The sequence below is a fragment of the Pongo pygmaeus genome, chromosome 12 (assembly GCF_028885625.2).
Source record: "Pongo pygmaeus isolate AG05252 chromosome 12, NHGRI_mPonPyg2-v2.0_pri, whole genome shotgun sequence".
Taxonomy (NCBI): Eukaryota; Metazoa; Chordata; class Mammalia; order Primates; family Hominidae; genus Pongo; species Pongo pygmaeus.
In genome coordinates, this window is record NC_072385.2 from 23,923,313 (window position 1) to 23,946,049 (window position 22,737).

A 22,737-nucleotide genomic window follows, 5' to 3' on the forward strand; every position below is an offset into this window, starting at 1 on the left:
TAGATCACACTTTTTTTTCTTAAGTATTTAAGTATACCAGTGAAAGGAATCCTTTCCCACCTCTCCCGGCCATAGTTAATAGCTTCCTCCATTGTACGCTCATAGTATGTTGAATGTGACATAATTATAGAACATACTGCCTCTATTGTGATTTTACATTCTGATTTTTTCCATTGGACCAAGAGTTCATCTGGGGCAGTAACTTACTCATATTTGTAATTGTGCCTTGCTTATGAATCAAAGTGTAGTCTTACGGAGATGGAGAGTAGAAGGATGGTTAACAGACTGGGAAGGGTTAGCGGGGTGGGGAAGTGGGGATAGTTAATGGGTACAAAAAATAGAATAAGAAATAGTATAACTAGTATTTGATAGCACATCGGAGTAACTACAGCCAATAATATTGTACATTTTAAAGTAACTAAAAGAACATAACTGGATTGTTTGTAACACAAAGGACAAATGCTTGAGGTGATGGATATCCCATTTGTCCTGACGAGATTATTACGTATTGCATGCCTGTGTCAAAATATCTCAGGTGGCCCATAAATGTTTACACCTACTGTGTACCCACAAAAAACTTAAAAAAAAAAAACCAAACCACTAATAAATTAACCTGGAAAAATGTAGTTTTGTTCGTGAAGTAGGATTTTATCATATTCTTTGTAATTTTCAGTCTTCCCTGAGATGTAGCTCAGTGGTTCCTAGCTTTAGCTGCACATTATAGTCACCTGCAGCTCTTTTCAAACTGTCGCTCCACAGCTGGGCCTCAGGCATCAATGTCTAAAGCTCTCCGGGTGATTCCAGCTTGCAGCCAGGGCCCTTCCAGCAACTCCAAGGCCGGCTGGTGTGCGCTGAAGCTGTCGGGAGTCGGACCAGCCGCACAGTTAATACATATGCGTCCTAGGCTCCTCTCTCCTTCCAACACAAATATGTACACAAACCCTGCCTGGAACCGCAGCCCTGTTCTCAGAATCAAATTCCTGAAAGTGGGCAAGCGGAAGCGGAAATAAGCCCTCTCCCAACGCCAGCTGACTCGATTTCGACTCGGTCTTCCCCAGGGCTGGGCACGGGGCACCATGATCAGAGAGACACATTCCCTGTGGGCGGCGCTCCCATCGGATGACTGGAGGGACGCGACACTACAGGCAGGCAGTACTTCAGGGTGACCATAAGTCTCCCAAACACCCACAACGGTTCGCTCTCCCAGCTAAGGCGACAGCGCTGCCATTTTGGATCCTGTTCAGCCACGCGGAGCCGGCGTTTGCACAGATTTTCGGACGTCATATTAAAGCGCACCGGGCGCCGAGACTTCTGGGAGATGAAGTCCTTTCGAAGGCCACGCATTGATTGGGAGCGCGGTCGCCAGGACCCTTTGCGCAGGCGCGTTGGTTTCCCGACCTGAAGAGGCGCCGTCTTCCTGGGTCCCGAGCACTCTGTGCCGGAGGTGAGGGTTGTGGGTGTGTGTCTTCAAGGAGCGGAGTGAGCGCAGCAGCCGAGAGAGGGGACATGAGAACTTTGGGAAGGTGCTGTGGGAGCAAAACGGGGTGACACGGGCGAGGCCAGCCTGCAGAGCGTGTGTCGCGACGTCTCGGTGCGGACGGAAAGTTGTGCACCCACCCCCGTGTGTGCGTGTGTCCCGTGGGGTCTGAGCACCCATTGTATGTCGGTCCCGGACTTTAAGGTTGGAGGTTTGCAGTCTTCCTCCGCCTCTCCCGTTTCTTCTTCCCATAATGGGTGCTTAATGAACGTGGGTGGAATTGACACCAAATCTAGGATGCTGCCGCTCCCTCTTTCCCAGACAGCGCCTCAGATTGCCTCATTTAGCTCCCTGCCCTGGGCCTCCGCACTAGTGCTGGAGGGCTTCATGGAGGAGGTGGGATTTGACGTGAAAAAAAACAAAACAACAAAACAAAAACCACGAAAGAAGCAGCTAAGCGTTAGGCAGTTTTGAGCTGGAGACAGTTTTTACAGAAATGCAAGAACAGTGGTAGACAAGGTTGAAGAAAAGGTACCCTGGGAGCCAGGGCCCGGGACTCAAAGAATCAGGACAAGACTCAGTAGGCAAGGTGGCTTGTATAGGTGTGATCCAGGGACGACACGAATGAAACTATTTGGGGACAGTTATTCTACAGGTCACATTCAGGACTAGAGAGGGGAAGGGACCAGTAGCAGAGAGCCAGTTAGGAATGTATGGTAGTTTTGAAGTAAGATGTTGTGGACCTGAATTATGGTGGTGGTAGTGAAAGGGAAGGATACAGATGACACTGCAAAAGAAGAGTCAAAAGGGCCTGGTGACTAGATTTGGGAGGAAAGAGAGTGAGGTAAGAGTTTGAATTTGGGACACCTGGGAGTATAATAAAACATCTGATACAAATGTAAAGCCAGGAAGAGGCGTTGATGTGGGGAATTGCCTAAAGGAAGATAGTTTTGAGGTGATGGTGGAACGCCTAATTCAAGGTTTGCAGTCATTTGGAAATGCAGGATGAGTTTGGAAGAATGCAATACAGATGTATTGTAAAATTACAATACAATTACAGGACATGGACATTTGTAGAGTTTGAAAATGGAGCCCTGAATGGCAAAAACGAAGAAAGTACAAAGACTGAGCTATGGGCAGCATCCATATTTCCAAGGCAAAAGTGGGGAAAAAGAGTCACAGAAAGACAGCAATTTTAGTGGTTGGAAGAAAGGCTAGTGCAGTATCGTAACAGTTACAGTAACCACTCGAATAAGCAGAAGCTTGTCAGAACAGTGGAAAGCTACAGAGAAATAGATAATATGGCCGAGCACGGTGGCTCACGCCTGTAATCCCAGCACTTTGGGAGGCCGAGGCGGGTGGAGATCGAGACCATCCTGGCTAACACGGTGAAACCCTGTCTGTACTAAAAAACACAAAAAATTAGCCGGGTGTGGTGGTGGGCACCTGTAGTCCCAGCTACTCCGGAGGCTGAGGCAGGAGAATGGCATAAACCCGAGAGGCGGAGCTTGCGGTGAGCCAAGATGGCACCACTGCGCTCCAGCCTGGGTGACAGAGCGAGACTCCGTCTCAAAAAAAAAAAAAGAAAGAAAGAAATAGAGATAATAAAATCAGAAACGCATTGGTAGGCCAGGTGCGGTAGCTCATGCCTGTAATCCCAGCACTTTGGGAAGCCGAGGTGGGCAGATCACTTGAGGTCGTCAGGAGTTCAAGACCAGCCTGGCCAACATGGTGAAACCCCATCTCTACAAAAATACAAAAATTAGCTGGGCATGATGGCGGGTGCCTGTAATCCCAGCTACTTGGGAGGCTGAGGTGGGAGAATCACTTGAGCCTGAGAGGCGGAGGTTGCAGTGAGCCGAGATGATGCCATTGCACTTCAGCCTGGGCGACAAGAGTGAAACTCCATTAAAAAAAAAAAAAAAAAAAACAGGTAGTTTTCAAGCATGCCATTTCAGGTGTGTGAGGGACAAAAGCTGAAAAACGGGCTGGAGAAGAGTAAGTGGTAACAGTGTGGAGTCAGTAGGTTTGTATTACTCTCCAAAAAGTTTGATCATGAAAGGAAAACCTAAATGAGAACTGTTTTGCTAGAAGGAGGTCATGGGATTCAGTGAAAATAGTTTCAGGTAGAGGAGGCTTGTATGTCTTTGAAGATGTCGAAAGAAAGTACTACTGGGGTGGAAAATGCTGAAAAAAAAAAAAAAAAAAGACTGGGGGCTGGGCGTGGTGGCTCATGCCTGTAATCCCAGCACTTTGGGAGGCCGAGGCAGGCAGATCATGAGGTCAATAGATTGAAACCATCCTGGCCAAAATGGTGAAACCCTGTCTCTACTGAAAATACAAAAATTAGCTGGGCATGGTGGCGCGCGTCTGTAGTCCCAGCTACTCAGGAGGCTGAGGCAGGAGAATCGCTTGAACCTGGGAGGCAGAGGTTGCAGTGAGCCAAGATTGCGCCATTGCACTCCAGCCTGGGCGACAGAGCCAGACTCCGTCTCAAAAAAAAAAATAAATAAAATACTGGGAAGTGCAGGGACAAATTCTGAGAGGAAGCAATGTGAAAAACAGTGGAACACAGGGTATAGGACACAAAGGTAAAGTCGTGGAGACAGACATTTCTGTCTTGTTGACCTCACACATCTCGCTGCCCTAGCACATAACAGCTACTTGGTACATATTCATCGAATAGTGCGATGAGTCGATGGATTGCATTGGGCAGTAGAAAGGAAGAGAACTTTTATTTGTTGAATGAACTGTATGATAAATGCTTTATATTAATGGTCTCACCATTTATAACTATGCTGTGAGTTAGGTAGTAAACAACTGTTGGCTTAAGTAACTCATCCAAGGCTTCATGGTTAATAATTCCATGCCTGTGGAGTGCTTTCTACCATATAACCCTGCTTCCCTTGAAACTCATTCCTGGGAATCTTTGGTGTGGTAGAAGACAAAAGTTATGCAGAAATTGAATGGTACTCATGGAGGTTTGGAATAGCTATGTAGCTAAGATGGGAGCAGTAAAAGCTTTCTGGACAATGTCAAGGGCTCATTTGAAGATATAGACTGAATTTAGATACTCTGTGATGCTCTGAGATCCAGGGATAGGAAAAGAGAACACAGAAGTGGAGGTGGTTCTTGGCTAGCAGTAACTGCCTGTGAGTTTGGTGGATTTGAGAAGTCTTCAGTGTCAGTGAGCTTACTGAAGTGATTGCTGGCGGAGTCTAAACCTAATGGGGAGAGAAGTCTACTTGACAGGGAACCTATGGATGAAGAGCACTATGGGAACATCCACTGCTTGTTTAATAGCTGGGGAGCTTATATGCTCACCACCATTTGTAATTCGTTCAGTGCTCAGTTTGATTAAAGTTGTAATCTAATAAACAAAACTTTGAAAATTGTCTTTAAACATTTAACTGAGCAGTTTCGACTCAGTTTTGGATATGGTTTGATTTGTTCAAAAAGCTCCAGTGCTTTAGACAAACATATACAAATACTTTGACTCCAAAGTTATTACTACACTTAACATTTAAACCTACTCTGAAATAGCAACAACTCGGCCAGGCGCAGTGGCTCATGCTTGTAATCTCAGCACTTTGGGAGGCCGAGGTGGGTGGATCACCTGAGGTCAGGAGTTCAAGACCAACCTGGCCAAGATGGTGAAACCCTCTACAAAAATACAAAAATTAGCCAGGCATGGTGGCAAGCACCTGTAATCCCAGCTACTCAGGAGGCTGAGGCAGGAGAATTGCTTGAACCCGGGAGGCAGAGGTTGCAGTGAGCCGAGATCATGCCATTGCACTCCAGCCCGGGCAACAGAGCAAGACCCTGTCTCAAAAAAACAAAACAAAAAAATGCAACAACTCAGTGTAATTAATATTTTCAGTATGTCTGCCTTCCTAGAATTATAACATTACTTATTACATTACATTAGCTTTTACTAACTTTACTTGACACATTATTCTAAATGTGTTACATGTATTACCCTATTTAAGCATCAAGATAACTGCAAGAGATAGTACTTCTGTTATTCCACTTTTGCAAACAGGCAGACTGAGACAGGTTAAGAAACTTTCCTGAGGTAGCACCGGTAGGAAGAGGCAGAGGTGGATTTTGATTTCAGGTAGTCTGTCTCCAGAGCCTGTACTCCCAATGACTACACTTTCCTGTATCTCTAAATGCTAATTTTGACTTCTTTCTAGGGCCTAAGAATAATATTTGGATACCCTCTTGGGATGGATGAATCTTAACAGACCAAAAAGGAAAAGAATACTCTTAGACAACACATGTTGCATGCTCTGGTTATCAATTGACATGTCTTTGTTTCTGTTTGTGTTTGTATCTGCCTCCTCCCGGCAAGATTCAAACCCTAATCTCTTCCCGTTAGGTTGGGGGTGTTTTTTTGTTTACATGTTTTTTGCTTATACTTAGCTAAACTTGTTTTTCCAATAAGTTTTTGCTTTTCACATAGTTTTTGCAAACTGGTATTCACACTCAAGGTAATATTCTTTTAAAATTTTGCTTGGCCAGTGTGAACCCATTGTTAAATAACCCTGAGCTGTCTGGCAACTTTTAACTCTAAGCTATAGTGATTTATTTTCATGAAAAGATAGCATAGGTAACAGACCAATAGACTAGAACAGAAAATCCCCAAATATCCAAGAATATGATAGACCTTTTATAGAATAGAGTTAAATGCTACCAAACAGACCAGTAAATATCTATTGATCTGGTCTTTTGACATTTTTGAAAACTTAATTGTTCCTTATTTCTGTCTTTGATTCATAAGTCTAGCTGTAGGGAGACATCTCCTAAGGGAGAAAGGATGAAGTCTGCACAGTTACTATGCCTCTTTGGAACCAGAGGTTGGTTCATTGTTAGTAGAGCCCATTTCTCTTTCTACTTGATACTTACGTGTAGCCCCAGTACTGATTAATCCTCCCTGTTTGGGGTATGTAGTTCTGTATCTAGAATTACCTGGTTTATTCCCATTCCAAATTTGTTTTTACATACTTATATGAGTAGATACAAGTATATATCCCAAGGGTACATCTATACTTTATGAATAGTCATACAATTAATAGAAAAAAGTACCTTTTTATATAAGTAAAGTTTTAAACATTGCCTTCCTTGTATTACAACTTTTATGGCATACTTTATATTAACTTTTCTATTTTGAGTATGAAACTCATAGTCCTTCAAAGTTCAAATTATTTTATTTAGCACTAGTGATTTTTATTATTTATCTGGCTAGTGGGAGCCAGAGTCATCTGAGTTTTCATATTCAAAGATGGGGGGTCGGCTCAAATTCTGAATGTCCAAAACTGTACTCATTGGTTTTCCCTTCAGTCCTCCTCTGTTCCTTATCTCCATGAACGGCATCGTTATCCATGCTGCATTGGTAACTGGGGCATCATCTTTGCCCACATCACCTTCAGCCTCTTCTTCCAGCCAGTGTATTGTCTGTTCTTCTTCTTCTTCTTTTTTTTTTCCTGGAGACAGAATCTTGCTCTGTCACCCAGGCTAGAGTGCAGTGGCGTGATCTCGGCTCACTGCAACCTTTGCCTCCCGGGTTTGAGCGATTCTCCTGCCTCAGCCTCCGGAGTAGCTGGGATTACAGGTGCCCACCACTGTGCCTGGCTAATTTTTGTATTTTTAGTAGAAATGGGGTTTCACCATCTTGGCCGGGCTGGTCTTGAACTCCTGACCTCGTGATCCACCCTCCTCGGCCTCCCAAAGTGCTGAGGTTACAGGCATGAGCCACCGCGCCCAGCCTGTCTGTTCTTCTTAATAGCTTGACAGCAGTTTCCTCCATTTCTGCTTTCACAGCTTTCATTCAGTTTGTCATCTTTCTTATTTAATTATAACACTCTCATCAATGGTCTACTCACCTCCATTCTTTCCTTCCTGTAATCCCATCACACCATAGCCACTCAGTGTGGCGTGGCCACCTGTGTTGGGGTCCCCAGGATCACCCCAGGTTCAGGGATTCACTAGAAGGACTCAAGACTCGACCCGTAGTTGTACTTCTGGCTAAGAGTATGATGATGACCCTGCAAGGATAGGCAGCCAGATCATAAGGGGAAAAGACAAGCTGGGTAGAGGAATCCGTATATAGGCTTGCTTCTATTCTCTTTCTCCCATGAGGGTGTCACATGGAGCACACTCCTTCCCCCAGCAATGAAAATGCAGCAACAAGTGTGATGTCTCTGCTCAAGGAAGCTCATTGGAGACTTAGAGCCCATGTTTTTTATTGAGGGCTAGTCACATAGGCACTGTCTGCCTAACACATACCAAAATCCCAGACCCTCCAATAGGAGAGCACATGTTCACCATAAACCACATTGTTTGCACAAATAGTTTAGGCATAGTAGACCCCCGTTCTCTCTTAGGGAACTGGGGAACCCTCTCAAAATCGAAGTTTCCAGCTGCCAGCGAAGGGCCAGCATGCAAGCAGAACTTTCTAGGAATAGCAGTCTCAGGTCTGCTATAACTTTTCTGCACACCACCCTTCTTTCCTTCCTGTTATTTTTTTCTGTACACCAAAATAAGGACATACTCTTGTTGAAAAAAATATATAAAGAATAGTAAGAAAATAAAAATAACTTATAACTCACCACTCAAATTTCATTTACATTTTAATATGTGTTCTTCCATTTTCTATACATAATGTGCATGTACAAATATGTAATTTTAAAAGTGTGCATTCTTCACTTAGTATGTTTTGAATTTCTTTGTGGGTTTTTTTTTTTTATTTAGATGGAGTCTTACTCTGTCACCCAGGCTGGAGTGCAGTGGCGTGATCTCAGCTCACTGCAACTTCTGCCTTCCGGATTCAAGCAATTCTCCTGCCTCAGCCTCCGGAGTAGCTGGGACTACAGCCACGTGCCATCATGCCTGGCTAATTTTTGTATTTTTAGTAGAGACGGGATTTCACCATGTTGGCCAAGCTGGTCTCGAACTCCTAACCTCAAGTGATCCACACGCCTCGGCCTCCCAAAGTGCTGAGATTACAGGTGTGAGCCACTGCGCCTGGCCGTTCTTTGTGGGTTTTTTTCAGTTGTTGATTTTTTTTTTTTTTTTATAAGAAACAAAGCATTACAGATAAAGCTGAAGTATCCTGGGTATCCTTCCCCAGTCTTATTTCCCTCTCTTCTCAGATATGTACACATTTGGTGCTTACTGTCCCATGTGTTAATAGATTTTTGTAGGTATTATCTACCTGTTTTTAAATTTTATGTAAATATTATACAGTAATTCTGTAACTTATTTTTTTCCCAGTAATTATGTTTTTGCAATTTATCTCTGTTAACATGAGATAATGTATGATATTCATATATGTATATATATTCACAAATCCTTTATCTGATTAATGGACATTGAAGTTGTTTGCAGTTTATCACTAGTGATCTTCTCCCCAGTGACTTGTAATGCCACCTCAGTCATACATCAGGCTTCCCTAATGTTTGGATGTGTTTTGGGATTTTCTGTTCTAGTCTATTGGTCTGTAATTGATGTGGCTATCTTTTCATGAAAATAAATCATGATAGCATGAAAGTTAAAACCTCCCAGGCAGACATGGATTCAAGTTCTACCTCAGATTCTTACAAAGCCTTAATTTCCTATCTGTAAGATAGTGCCTACCTTATTGATTTATGAGGATGGAGTTAAATTCGCCTTATAAAAAGCGCTTAGCACAATACCTGGCAAATAGAAAATACTCAATAATGCTAGTTGTTATTAAGATGATGGGTTTTTTTGTTTTGGTTTGGTTTGTTTGAGATGGAGTCTCGCTCTGTCGCCAGGCTGGAGTGCAGTGGCACGATCTTGGCTCACTGCAACCTCCGCCTCCCAGGGTCAACCAATTCTCCTGCCTCAGCCTCCCAAGTAGCTGGGACTACAGGCACACGCCACCACGCCCAGCTAAATTTTTTTGTATTTTTAGTAGAGACGGGGTTTCACCATTTTGGCCAGGATGGTCTCCATCTCTTGACCTCATGATCTGCCTGTCTCAGCCTCCCAAAGTGCTGGGATTACAGGCGTGAGCCACCGTGCCAGGCCAAGATGATGTTTAATAGTGTTCCATTGTATGTATGGACTGGGCCATAAATTATTTAACCAAGTCTCCAGATATTTAAGGTATTTCAAATTTTTGCTGCCTTATTGAAAAGATTAAATGAGATAATACATATAAAGTGCTTAGGAAGTACCCTGGAACATAGCTGTCAATAAGGGTTAGTGTTAATGATGAGTCATAAAAAGCTGTGTATATATTATTACTTATTTCCTAGTATAACTTCCTAGGAGAGAATTGCTGGGTCAAACAGTATAGTTTCAAGGCCCTTGCTATAAGTCACAGTGATTTTTCTAAAGCACAGATGTGATGACATGTCCACACTCAAATCCTTCAGTAATCTCTATGCTTGTGGAGAAAGGGCCGTGCAAAGCTCTCCTCGATGAAACTGGCCTCTGCCTACCTCTTTTCCCTCATCTTCCCCACAGCACTGCTCACAGCCTAGACTTCTACCATTCTAAGCTAATTTTTGTTGTTAATCCTTTCCATGTAAAGACCTGCCTCCTTCTTTTTGAAAAACTTGAGGTTTTTTTCTCAAGATTTAGAATGTTCTAGCTCCTCCCACAAATGAAAACTTAGCTTAGATCCCACTCCTGTCAAGAAAGCTGCAGTGTTCCTCCTTCCATCCCTCCCTGCTGGGTTAGGTGAGCCTCTGAGGTGCTCTCATGGATTGCTGTGCATATCGCTTTGCTGCTCTTAACACATCCTGGAGTGAAATATTATTTCATTTACTTGTTTGTTCTCTGTGCTAAGCTATAGCTTCTGGAGGACAAAGACAGTGTCTGACAGTTTTTCTGTGCTTGATATAAGTAGTTGGTGCTGAATAAATGCTGGTTGAGTAGAAGGATGAGTGAGTCACAAGAAGCAGTGACCATATCCCCTTATGGTCAGTGCACCACAAATATGCCTTTTCCTCCTCCTCACCAGGATCACACCATCTCCCAGCCACCATAAATCCCAGAAATGTGGGATTTAATGCTCCTGTTTTATTTTTATATTTTTTTATTTTTATAGAGACAGAGGTCTTGCTATGTTGCCCAGGCTGGTCTCGAGAACTCCTGGCCTCAAGTGATCCTTCCACCTCGGCCTCCCAAAGTGCTGGGATTACAGACATGCGCCACCGTGCCTGGTCTGTTGTTTTAATTAGACTCTTGATTGTGAAAAACTGAGACTTAGCTAATCCCAGTAAAGGGAATTAGTGATAAGATCTTGCACAGAGCCCAAGAGGGTTAGAGTATTATGGCAATCTATGAATAAATAAGGCTGGTTTGCATGGAAATTGGAGCCCATGGATGGTGCTAGGCAAGATGAGGGCTTCCCCAGGAATTCTTAGGTCTTTGCGTCAGTGTTTCACCACTGATGGCACTGTGCTGGGCTTCCCCCTGCCTGCCTCTGGTCCCGTGGTCTATTATGACCTTTTCTCTACCTTTTACCTCCCATGTGTCCATGGGTTCTGCTGCTGGTAACTTTGGTTCCCCGATCCTTGTGGCTACTTCGGGACCTCATGATATCCTTTCAGCTCGTCACCCACTTGTCCTGACATTTCTTAGTTCACATTCCCAAGGAAGGATGTCATCTTTTCAAGCCAGATCACATCTCAGTCTACTAGTCATGTATGCATTACCCACCTGTGGCCTAATCAGTGTGGCTCCGGGAATGAGACACAGGGTCACATGGTACAAAACCTGGCTGCCCAAGGGATGCTCCTTTAGCAAGGGCTACGAGTGGGGTATTTTTCCTTTGAAGAGACTGGATTGTCTTTGATATGTCTTGTCCATTTAGTCATTTACAAAATTGCTTATGTCTTTTGCCCAGTAATCATTCAGGGCAATATTGAATGTGAATTTATACGTACTGTGTGAATCTTACACAGTTTTTGACTCTCAGGAATAGAACTCTGCCTCTAGCATCGTGGTAAAAACCACCACCACATTGTGGTCTAACTCTCAATTCCATGGTTGTTGGCTCTAATTCTGGGGTGGTCTGGGATTGTTCCTGGCCTTGCTTTACTTGGACCCCCTTTTGTAAGGTATTGAGAATGACATATCCCCCTGGGATATGTGCTTCATGGGTCAAAAGACTATGCGACAGGACTGGTCTTTCTCCTACCTTCTTTCTCATCCCCCACTTCTGCTTCATTAGGACTCTGCCCTTGTCTGCAAGGACAGCACACAGGAGAGAATGGCTGCTGTGTCTCCGACCACCAGATGCCAGGTGAGGTGGACTTTGTGTTTCCGAAATACTCATTCGTCTCCAGAATGTAACCACTTTTCTTTCTGTATCCTGGAGCCTCTTTGAGCAGACCCAGCCAGGCAGTTGAAGGACTCCATAGGGAGTATTTCTTTCCTATTTGACTTGAGGTATCCTTTAGTGACCTTTTCTTGCTGTGAGCATGTGCCCATTAGCTTGTCACCAGGCTTACAACTCCTGGAGCCTTCACTGTGAGTGATTTTGCCTAGAAGCCAATGGTAGAGTCTGATTGGAAGGTTTGGGGAATAGTGGGCTGGTTCTGGTCCTGACTGTCCCTTTGGTACATTCATGTGTGGACTGAGAGGAGGCCCCAGTGTTCCGGGGAGTGTGGGGCTAGGCTGGAGCATGTGATACACACTGTAGAGCACCTCTGTGGGGTGCTAAGAGCCCTGAAGAGAGTCTCCTGTGCTAGAGACTGTGTGGCTTGCTCCATTCCTGCCCGAGGGCAGAGTCTTAAATTCTGCATCCTGGCCTAGAACTTTGCAGACACACTGGAGACTCATCTGAGGTTTTAGAACTAGAGGTAAAGAGATGCAATCTTACAGAATCACAGAGCATTAGAATGAAATGAGAGGGATCCTACAGATGATCTAATCAACACCATTATTCTAAGGATTTGTAAAAAAAAAAAGACAATTGGTGAAATTTGAGTAAGATTGTAGATTAGACAATAGTATAAGATCAATGCTATTTTCTCCGTTTTTTATAGTTATATTGTGATTATAACAACAGTACGACCTTGTTTTTACAAAATACACACTGAAATATTTAGGATTAAAGACACATGATGTTGACAAGTTAGTCAAGAGGCCTAGGAAAAGGATAGGAGAATGTGTATCTAGAGAGAGACAGAAAAATAAAGTAAATGTGGAAAATGTTGACAGTTGAGGAAGCCAGGTGAAGGGTACACATGAATTTTTTTTGTGCTGTTTTTAGAAGTCTGAAAAAAGAGTCTGATATTCAGAAGCTCAGCTGTAAGTATAGTGGTGTGAGATTCTGACCAAGAACTTCATGTCTTGGGTGATGAGGCCACTTTTCCCAAATGCTTTAAAGTTCTACTCAGTCGGAACTGTTTTTCTTCCCTCCCACCATGCGTCCTCCAGGGCTGTCATCTTTGACATTTTTGGTCTGGTCCAAGTAAAGAGAAGGGTTAAGAGTAAGGGAGAATGTGATTGTATTTTCAGGAATCAGTGACATTCGAAGATGTGGCCGTGGTTTTCACAGATGAAGAGTGGAGTCATCTGGTCCCCACACAGAGGGACCTCTACAAGGAGGTGATGCTGGAGAACTATAACAGCATTGTGTCACTGGGTAAGGGGAGCCTCCATGAGGAGGTACAGTCTGTACTATGCTAATGTGGGGCTGAGAGGGCTGAGGAATTAATACCGTTCTCCTCCCCGCTGAGTTCTGAGCCACCTGAGAGAGAAAGTAAGAGTTGAAAGATGTGGCATCAGAGTACAGCAACGGCGGGCTCAGTACCCCAGCATTGGGCAGACATGCCTCCCCAGCCATGGGCAGTGCTGGACGACCATAGGCTCTCTTGCTCAGCAGCCAGCCCTGGCAAAATGCAGGGAGGGCCAGGGAGGGCCAGCGAGGGCTGAGGGACGGAGCTGAAGGTGTGTTAGAGACAGGGAGCTGGCTCTCCAGAGGGGCAGGCAGAAGACACTGAGTTCCATATGCCCAGTTCTTCTCCCAATTCCCCAGTCAGGTAACTCAGCTCACCCAGAGGAGTATGCGCTGGGGCAGGGGGCCATCTTGTCGGAATTCAGGGTTGTGCCTCTGAGGTCACCAGATATAGGTTTGATTTTGAATATTTGTCTTAGGTACAGTCTTAGATGCTCACAGAAGACACTTTGTAATTATAGAGACTTGTGTGACAAAGAGAAATTAAGTCACTGCTGATTCTGGTGTTAGTGAAAAGTAAAGTTGGGCTCCTGGAGGTTATGAGAACCTCTTAGGAGCTTCACGAGAGGCTGAGAGAGTGCCCAGATTGAGAAGCCGGCTTAAAATAAGCAGCAGATGGCAGTAAAAGGAGTCACATTGCAGATTTCCTACCAGGCAGGTCAAAAAGTAAGGCTAACACCCCCCAGATTAACTTAATCAGGCCAATTGTCTCCCAAACAGAATGGAATATTCAGGAGGCATCAAAGGAGCATTTGTTACAGGCTTTAGTAGATGGCATATTGAGGAAAATAGAACCCCTGAGGTCAGGGACAGACAGCCACAGGGAGATGCTGGGTGTGGCCATTTTGTCAACAGAGAATCCACAGAAAACCTGGTAGACAATCCTTGGGCCCAATAAGAAAGTGCCTGTTTCCCAAGTTGGGGCCTCAACAAAAGGGAAGTTTAGAGCCCAAGCCTATTTCCAGGATCTATTTTTTAATATAACCAAAAATGGATAGATTTGCTTCAGGGAATTTATCCTAAGGAAATAATAGGACTAGCAGTCCATGGTGTATGCAGATGTTCATCACACTATTGTTTGTTAATAGCAAAACGTTAAAAATGGTCTAAATTTCTATCATAAGGGAATTCGTTAAATAAATTATGTTATCCATACAATGTCATATCCCGTAGCCATTACAATGGTGAAGTCGATCAGTGCTGATTGAAATAAAATAGTATTTTAAATTTATTATGTGAAAAAAATCAAGTTTACAAATCAGCATCATTTCATTATCCAGGTTTGGTTTTTTTTGGGTTTTTTTTGAGACAGAGTCTCACTCTGTTGCCTAGGTTGGAGTGCAATGATGCAATCTCAGCTCACTGCAACCTCCGTCTCCAGGGTTCAAGCAATTGTCGTGCCTCAGTCTCCCAAGTAGCTGGGATTACAGCCATGGGCCACCGCGCCCTGCTAATTTTTGTATTTTTAGTAGAGACGGGGTTTCACCATGTTGGCCAGGCTGGTCTCGAACTCCTGACCTCAGGTGATCCACTCATCTCGGCCTCCCAAAGTGCTGGGATTACTGGCGGGACCAGTGTGCCCAGCCTCATTATCCAGTTTTTAACAGAATGTATCTATGGGTATCTTTGGATATCTGAATAGAAAGAAAGAAAATACACTGTACGCAAGGTGATTTTTTCTTTTTGCTTGTATACACTTCTAATTTTCCTAGAATGAACCAGATGGACTTGTTTCAATGAAAGCATAATGCTCAAGGCAAACAAATAAACAAAAATGGGCAGTTTGGATACACTTTTTACTCAAGGTGACTTAATTTCATTCTCATCTCCCCTAAGCCAACGACCTTCATCCTACCATTGCTAACACTGGGAACTTCCCATTCACTTCACAGGGAAGAATACACACACACGAATCCACACGGGTTCTCTCAACCTTCTGACCTTGTGTGCCACTTGCTCCTTTTATAGCCTGAGTCCTGGCCTCCGTCCAGAGGTTCCTCTGCTTTGGACTCTGCATTCTTGGCTTGTGTGTTCTGCCTTTTGCATTTTCTCTCTAAAAGACTTAGATGCTGTGGCCAGGCACAGTGGCTCATGCCTGTAATCCCAGCTCTTTGGGAGGCCGAGGCAGGTGGATCACCTGAGGTCAGGAGTTCGAAACCAGCATGGCCATGATGGCAAAGCCCCATCTCTACTAAAAATACAAAAACTAGCCAGGTGTGGTGGCACCCGCCTGTAATTCCAGCTACTTGGGAGGCTGAGGCAGGAGAATCACTTGAACCTGGGAGATGGAGGTTGCAGTGAGCCGAGATCAGGCCACAGCATTCCAGCCTGGGTGACAGAGTGAGATGCTGTCTCAACAACAAAAAAGTCTTAGAGGCTGGGATTGAGCTTTGGGAGAGTGATATTATTTTTATCACACACAGCCACCTGCTTTGTTTCTTTCTCTTTGAGCAGGCCTTCCAGTTCCTCAACCTGATGTGATTTTCCAATTGAAGAGAGGGGACAAGCCGTGGATGGTAGATCTTCATGGGTCTGAGGAGAGAGAATGGCCAGAGAGTGTCTCTCTAGGTAACTGAGTGTGAACAAGACAGAATGGAATTTTGTTTGGCTTTTTGTTATTTGGGTGATGGGGGAAATAACAGATATCATCTTTCTCTCAAATTCAAGTCTTCTGCTTTATTATTTATTGTATACCACCCAATAGCTTTCATTTTTTTCCCTCGACACCTTAACGTGTTATTCATCTATATTCACCAAGTGTTACTTTCTCATGTCTGTAACGTTGTGCACTCACACTTTGCTATTTCTTTTTTTTTTGAGACAGAGTCTCGCTCTGTTGCCCAGGCTGGAGTGCAATGGCACTATCTCAGCTCACTGTAACCTCCACCTCTCAGGTTCAAGCAATTCTCCCTGCCTCAGCCTCCCAAGTAGCTGGGATTACAGGCACCCACTACCACGCCTGGATAATTTTTGCATTTTAGTAGAGACGGGGTTTCGCCATGATGGCCATGCTGGTCTCGAACTCCTGACCTCAGGTGATCCGCCCACCTTGGCTTCCCAAAGTGCTAGGATTACAGGTGTGAGCCACTGTGCCCGGCCACACTTTGCTATTTCTATTGAGTGCCATCCTGTCCATTCGGCATGCTCTCCTGATTGTCCTGGCCATGCTCCCAGTGGACATTCTCCTGTTTTCTGAGGTGTCCACCATCCATTCTGTTCCCTGCCACCTTCTTCACTCCCAGGTCTTAGTCCCTCCCTGCAGTGTAAGACTATCTGTGGGAGCAAGCAATGCAGTGACCATACATTACTTTCAGACTCATCGGAGCATTTCTTCTTTCTGTAATATTTCCTAGCCCAGGAAAAAAACTGCATCTGTTTTCTGTTTGTTCCAGACTGGGAAACTAAGCCTGAGATTCATGATGCTTCAAACGAAAAATCAGAAGGATCATTGAGGGAATGCCTTGGAAGGCAAAGTCCTCTGTGTCCTAAATTTGAAGTTCATACACCCGATGGCAGGATGGGAACAGAAAAGCAAAGCCCTTCAGGGGAGACTCATAAGAAATCCCTCTCCCGGGACAAAGGCTTGCGGCGAGGGTCAGCCCTGCCCAGGGAAATTCTCACTAAAGAGAGACACCAGGAATGCAGTGACTGTGGGAAGACCTTTTTTGACCACTCATCCCTCACCCGCCATCAGAGGACTCACACTGGGGAGAAGCCCTACGACTGCCGCGAGTGTGGGAAAGCCTTCAGCCACAGGAGCAGCCTCAGCAGACATCTGATGTCACACACTGGGGAGAGCCCCTATGAGTGCAGCGTGTGCGCAAAAGCCTTCTTTGACCGCTCGTCCCTAACTGTCCATCAGCGAATTCACACTGGAGAGAAACCCTTTCAGTGCAATGAGTGTGGAAAAGCCTTTTTTGACCGTTCATCCCTTACTCGACACCAGAGAATTCACACTGGAGAAAGTCCTTATGAATGTCATCAGTGTGGGAAAGCCTTTAGCCAGAAAAGCATTCTTACTCGCCATCAGCTAATCCACACTGGCAGGAAGCCTTATGAGTGTAACGAGTGCGGGAAAGCTTTCTATGGTGTCTCGTCACTGAATAGACATCAGAAAGCTCATGCTGGGGACCCTCGCTATCAGTGTAATGAGTGTGGCAAAGCTTTCTTTGACCGCTCATCCCTTACACAGCATCAGAAGATCCACACTGGAGACAAGCCATATGAATGCAGTGAGTGTGGGAAAGCCTTCAGCCAGCGGTGCCGGCTCACGCGGCATCAGCGCGTCCACACGGGAGAGAAGCCCTTTGAATGCAGTGTGTGTGGGAAAGTTTTCAGTTCAAAATCTTCTGTTATTCAACATCAACGGCGTTATGCCAAACAGGGAATAGACTGAGTCGGTCAAAAGCTTGGGTAGGACAAGAACTTCCATACAAATTTGAGATAGATCTCCCCTATCTTAAAGCTGCCATTTGCTCATTCTACCCGCTCTGGCTGCCGCTGTCCTGTCCCGCCTCTGTGCCAGAGTGTTTAATAAGCGCTCCCTTCCTGCTGTGTTATAGAACTGTAGGGAAGGCCATGGAGATGACTCTAAAGATACAAAATTTTGAAGAGGTTTGTCAGACCATAGGATAGATGTTAGGAGGAGGCACACCTCTTGTCTGAGAACCTAGGCCCCAGCTATCACTGCACTTTAAGAAACTGGAGGCTGCAACAGGAGGGAAAGGCAGAATGATATCAGAGCAGTACTGTTTTTTTTTCAGAACAGTTGTTTTGATGGCTGTTAGTCCCCCTCTCTTGGAGCTTTTTGGGGCACTAATCTTGATCTCTTGTGTCCCAGCTTTTAGATCTCTTACTTCCACTGCTAGTAGCTAGCACTTACTGAGCACCTGCGATGAGGTAAAGACTCAGCTAAGGGTTTTACAGGAAGTAGATTAATTGATCCTGTCACCAACCATATGAAATAGGCACTGTTACCATCTGCATCTCCAGATGAGCACCCTGAGGTTTAGAGAGATTCAATCACTTGCCCAAGGTGAACCAGCTGGTAAAAAGTGATGCCAGGTCTTGAAGACAGGTCCACCTTCAAAGTCTATTCTCTTTACCATTATGCTCGATGGTTTGTTTCTTTTATAATTTATGTATATGTATTATCCTCTCAACTAGATTGTAAGCACTTGGAGGTGTGACTTACAGGTCTTTGTATCTCACACAGTGCCTTGCTAATAGGTGCTCAATAAATATTTATATGAGTGAATGACTTTTCTACTTACCAAATTCTCTCCATTCAAAACACCTCTTGGATTTGCATACTTTCTCTGAATTGACAGCCCAGCCTATACTTTTATCATCCCCAGCTCCCACTCCTGGCAGCAGTGCTTCCTAATTCCAATTCTTCCTGCTTTATTGAAGAGGGATGTGCTAAGCTGTGGTACAGTAACAAGCCCACAGAGAGCTATGTCTCCCTTAAAACCTGATGAGAACTACTCTGTCTTATTCTATCCTCATTATTTGGAACATCTGGCTTCCAAAGTCACCACAAGGAAGGAAGAGAAAGCTAGAGGAATTTGTAGGATATTTTCTTAGACCCAGGCTTACATCACTTCTGTCCACATCTAATAAGCCAGAACCCAGCACCTAGAAGCTAGGAAAGTAAACAAGCACCTCGAAAGTTGGTTAATACCAAGAGCCTCTATCGCAGTTACATTTTGCATATTACTGTTAAGCCAGTCTTTGCAAATGACCCCTCCCTGCCCATCACTGCCTTCCTCAAGACCTAAAATAGCTCCCTATTTAGTGAAAAATTATGTGAATATTTAAGGTCTGCCTTAACATGATCCCCATTGCCGAACTTTACCTCCTGACTCCAAAAACTCTTCTCTTCCCTGGGCCCAGTCCTGTTTTTTTTTTTTTATTTTTTTTTTTTGAGACAGAGTCTCACTCTGTTGCCCAGGCTGGGGTGCAGCTCACTGCAAGCTCCGCCTGCCAGGTTCACGCCATTCTCCTGCCTCAGCCTCCCAAATAGCTGGGACTACAGGTGCCCGCCAACACGCCTGGCTAATTTTTTGTATTTTTAGTAGAGACGGGGTTTCACCGTGTTAGCTGGGATGGTCTCAATCTCCTGACCTTGTGATCCTCCCGCCTCGGCCTCCCAAAGTGCTGGGATTACAGACATGAGCCACCCCGCCCGGCCTATATTTTTATTTTATTAAAGGTTAGGCACTAGATGACCTTGATTCTAGGCATCTGCATTCTCTTGCTCTTTGCTTAGGGTGAAGCTCAGAAAAGGACTTGGTTGTGAAAGGCTGTCTGGAATTAGATTGTCCTACGTGATTCCCAGTGAATTGAGATGGATTTCCTCTGGAAGTTCAAGTCAGATTCAAGAAGCTGAATTACACAGACCCTCCCCAACCTACTAACAACCCTATTACTCTGTCCACCCTAGAGCAGACAAACAGCAGGGAAGACTTGATCTGTGGACTTTTGAAAGCAACCTGAGGAAAAACACGCAACAGAATCTATAGGTGTGGACTATATGTGATATTGCTAAATAATGTCAAGTAGGAAATAAAAGAGACTTGACAAACTTTTGGCTGATGACTGTCTCTGGGAGTTCCGAATTTTTACTGCCTTGTTAAAAGTAAATTGAGGGTCAGGTATTTCTCTAATACATTCTACCATTTTCAGCAAGATGAGATTGGAACAAATTTAGGGTTCCAATGGACCTCTTTTTTACTCTATTATCTTCAGAAAAGATACCAATGGACTTTTGAGCACATTAGTAATGGAGACAGAGTGGGGTATGGATTTGATAGTTTTCCCTTTGTTTCCCATTTAAATTTGGTTATCAGAGCTTTTTTTTTTTTTTTTTTTTTAATGTGGATACTGTTCCACTTCCTTCTAAAAATAGGAAATGGCCATTTTACCTTTTAATTAATATCTCCCAATATGGCATGTAGTAGTGGAGACCTTAAATTTTGGGGTATTGGCTTCACCTAATGGCCATTAGTAGGATCAAATCTTGGAATTAGAAATTGATCAAATTGGAAGAATATCAGCATTCTTAACGTATAAAGCAAAAATGACTCGATAGTGTTTGCAGGGGTTTGAGCCTCAAATAAATGAAGTAATATCACTGATGTCAAGCTTTAAAAGGAGTTTCAAAGAAATAATATTACTGATGACAAGTTTTTGTTTTTTGTTTGTTTCATTTGAGACAGAGTCTCGCACTGTCGCCCAGGCTGGAGTGCAGTGGCATGATCTCGGCTACTGCAACCTCCGCCTCCCAGGTTCAAGCAGTTCTCCCACCTCAGCCTCCCCAGTAGCTGGGAATACAGGTGCCTGCCACCATGCCCGGCTAATTTTTTGTATTTTTAATAGAGACGAGGTTTCACTATGTTGGTCAGGTTGGTTTTGAATGCCTGACCTGGTGATCCACCCACCACCGCCTTCCAAAGTGCTGGGGTTACAGGTGTGAGCCACTGCGCCTGGCCAAACTCTAAGTTTTAAGAGAGAATTGAGTGCTTGCCACACAAAGACACAGAAGCATTCCATGAATCAAAAGAAAGGTTGGCAATGCTAGAGAATCTTGCGATGGAAAGAATATGGCAGATGGCAGAAAGCTGGGCACCGCAGCCTGGCACAGACAGTTGTCAGGCCCACCAATCCCAGAAATGCATCTGGGGTGTCACGATGCCAGGGTGGCCAGCGGGAGGGTTGGCCCGCTTCTGGGCTCAGGCACACCCACCCCCTCCTCCCCAGGCCTGCATTTCTAAGAATAACCCCCTCTGCAAGTCTTACATAATAAATCACACAGAGCTGAAGAAGGAAGCAAAGATACCAGGTGCCAGCCATTAGACAAGATAAATATGTTCATTTTCAATAACCAGCTATAACCGATTCCTCAGGAAGTCTAAGAGATTGACTGCAGTGGATGTCAAGTTCCTAAGTGGTCTATGTTAGTGAGGCAAGACTCCTGTGGTAAAAAGAAAGTTAAAGTAGGTATGTTGAGTTGGGTGATGGGGATCCTAGTGAGGGGGCTTCTCTGAAATGCTTTTACAAGGGTTTGAGTGGATTGGGAAATGTATATACAGATTGACCATTATAATTTGAAATCCAAAATGCTCCAAAATGTGAAGCTTCTTGAGTGCTGAGCTAAAGCCACAAGTGGAAAATTCCACATCTGATCTCATGTGATGGGTCACAGAAGATCAAGATTTAACGGGCGTGAAGACCGGACGAGAGGAGAATGAGTAGATGGAGATAGAGAGGTCAGAGAAATGCCAGGGGACAGCCGTGTCACAGAAGTCAAAAGATTTTCAAGAAAGAGGGAATGGTCGAAAAGCACTCAAAATTGCCAAGTAATCAAGGAAGACAAAGCCTGAGAAGGCTCCACTGGAGTTTATCAGTGACATTTAGCAGTGATATTTACGGAGTTAGAAAGATGATGATATATTGCGAAATGATAAAAGCAGGTTACAAAGTGTTTGGAACTTGAATACATTTATAATATAGTTCCACATATATGCATAGAAAAAGAAGGACCAACACCAAGATATTACCCCTAATTATCTTTGACTAGAAAGCTTATATACTTTTCTTTTTCTTTTTTTCTTTTTTCTTTTTTTTTTTTTTTTGAGATGGAGTCTTGCTCTGTCGCCCAGGCTGGAGTGCAGTGGCACAATCTCAGCTCACTGCAACCTTCGCCACCCAGGTTCAAGCAATTCTCCTGCCTCAGCCTTCCCAGTAGCTGGGATTACAGGCATGTGCCACTACACCCAGCTAATTTTTGGTATTTTTTTTAGTAGAGACGGGGTTTCACCATGTTGACCAGGATGGTCATGAACTCCTGACCTCAGGTGATCCACTGGCCTTAGCCTCCCTAAATGCTGGGATTGTAGGCATGAAGCACCGTGCCAGGCCAGTTTATACACTTTTCTTTATCTCTCTTTTTTTTTAATTTTATTATTATTATACTTTAAGTTTTAGGGTACATGTGCACAACGTGCAGGTTTGTTACATATGTATACATGTGCCATGTTGGTGTGCTGCACCCACTAACTCATCATTTAGCATTAGGTATATCTCCTAATGCTACCCCTTCCCCCTCACCCCACCCCACAGCAGGCCCTGGTGTGTGATGTTCCCCTTCCTGTGTCCATGTGTTCTCATTGTTCAATTCTCACCTATGAGTGAGAACATGCGGTGTTTGGTTTTTTTTTTTTTTTTTTTTTCAATATGTGTCACCTTTATTTTTAACATAATTTTTAATTATAAGTTTATATAATTCAACTGTTTTTTGTTTTTTTGTTTTTTTTTTTTTCTTTTTTTTTTTTTCTTTTATTGTAATTATTATTATTATTATTATTATTATACTTTAGGTTTTATGGTACATGTGCCCAATGTGCAGGTAAGTTACATATGTATACATGTGCCATGCTGGTGCACTGCACCCACCAACTCGTCATCTAGCATTAGGTATATCTCCCAATGTTATCCCTCCCCCCTCCCCCCAACCCACAACAGTCCCCGAAGTGTG

At 44.1% G+C, this 22,737-nt stretch overlaps 1 protein-coding gene across 2 annotated transcripts; it reads left to right on the forward strand.

The window, feature by feature from the left end:
* Positions 1 to 990: 990 nt before the first annotated feature.
* Positions 991 to 19,068, forward strand: ZNF2 (zinc finger protein 2). Of its 2 annotated transcripts, XM_054472773.2 has the most exons (5): positions 991 to 1,444; positions 11,688 to 11,759; positions 12,980 to 13,106; positions 15,654 to 15,767; positions 16,592 to 19,068. In XM_054472773.2, the coding sequence occupies exons 2-5, from the start codon at positions 11,727 to 11,729 to the stop codon at positions 17,593 to 17,595; spliced, it is 1,278 nt and encodes a 425-aa protein (XP_054328748.1). In that variant the 5' UTR covers positions 991 to 1,444; positions 11,688 to 11,726; the 3' UTR covers positions 17,596 to 19,068. The 2 variants fall into 2 exon arrangements, with proteins under 2 accessions (XP_054328748.1, XP_054328755.1); XM_054472780.2 differs by lacking the exon at positions 11,688 to 11,759.
* Positions 19,069 to 22,737: the final 3,669 nt, after the last annotated feature.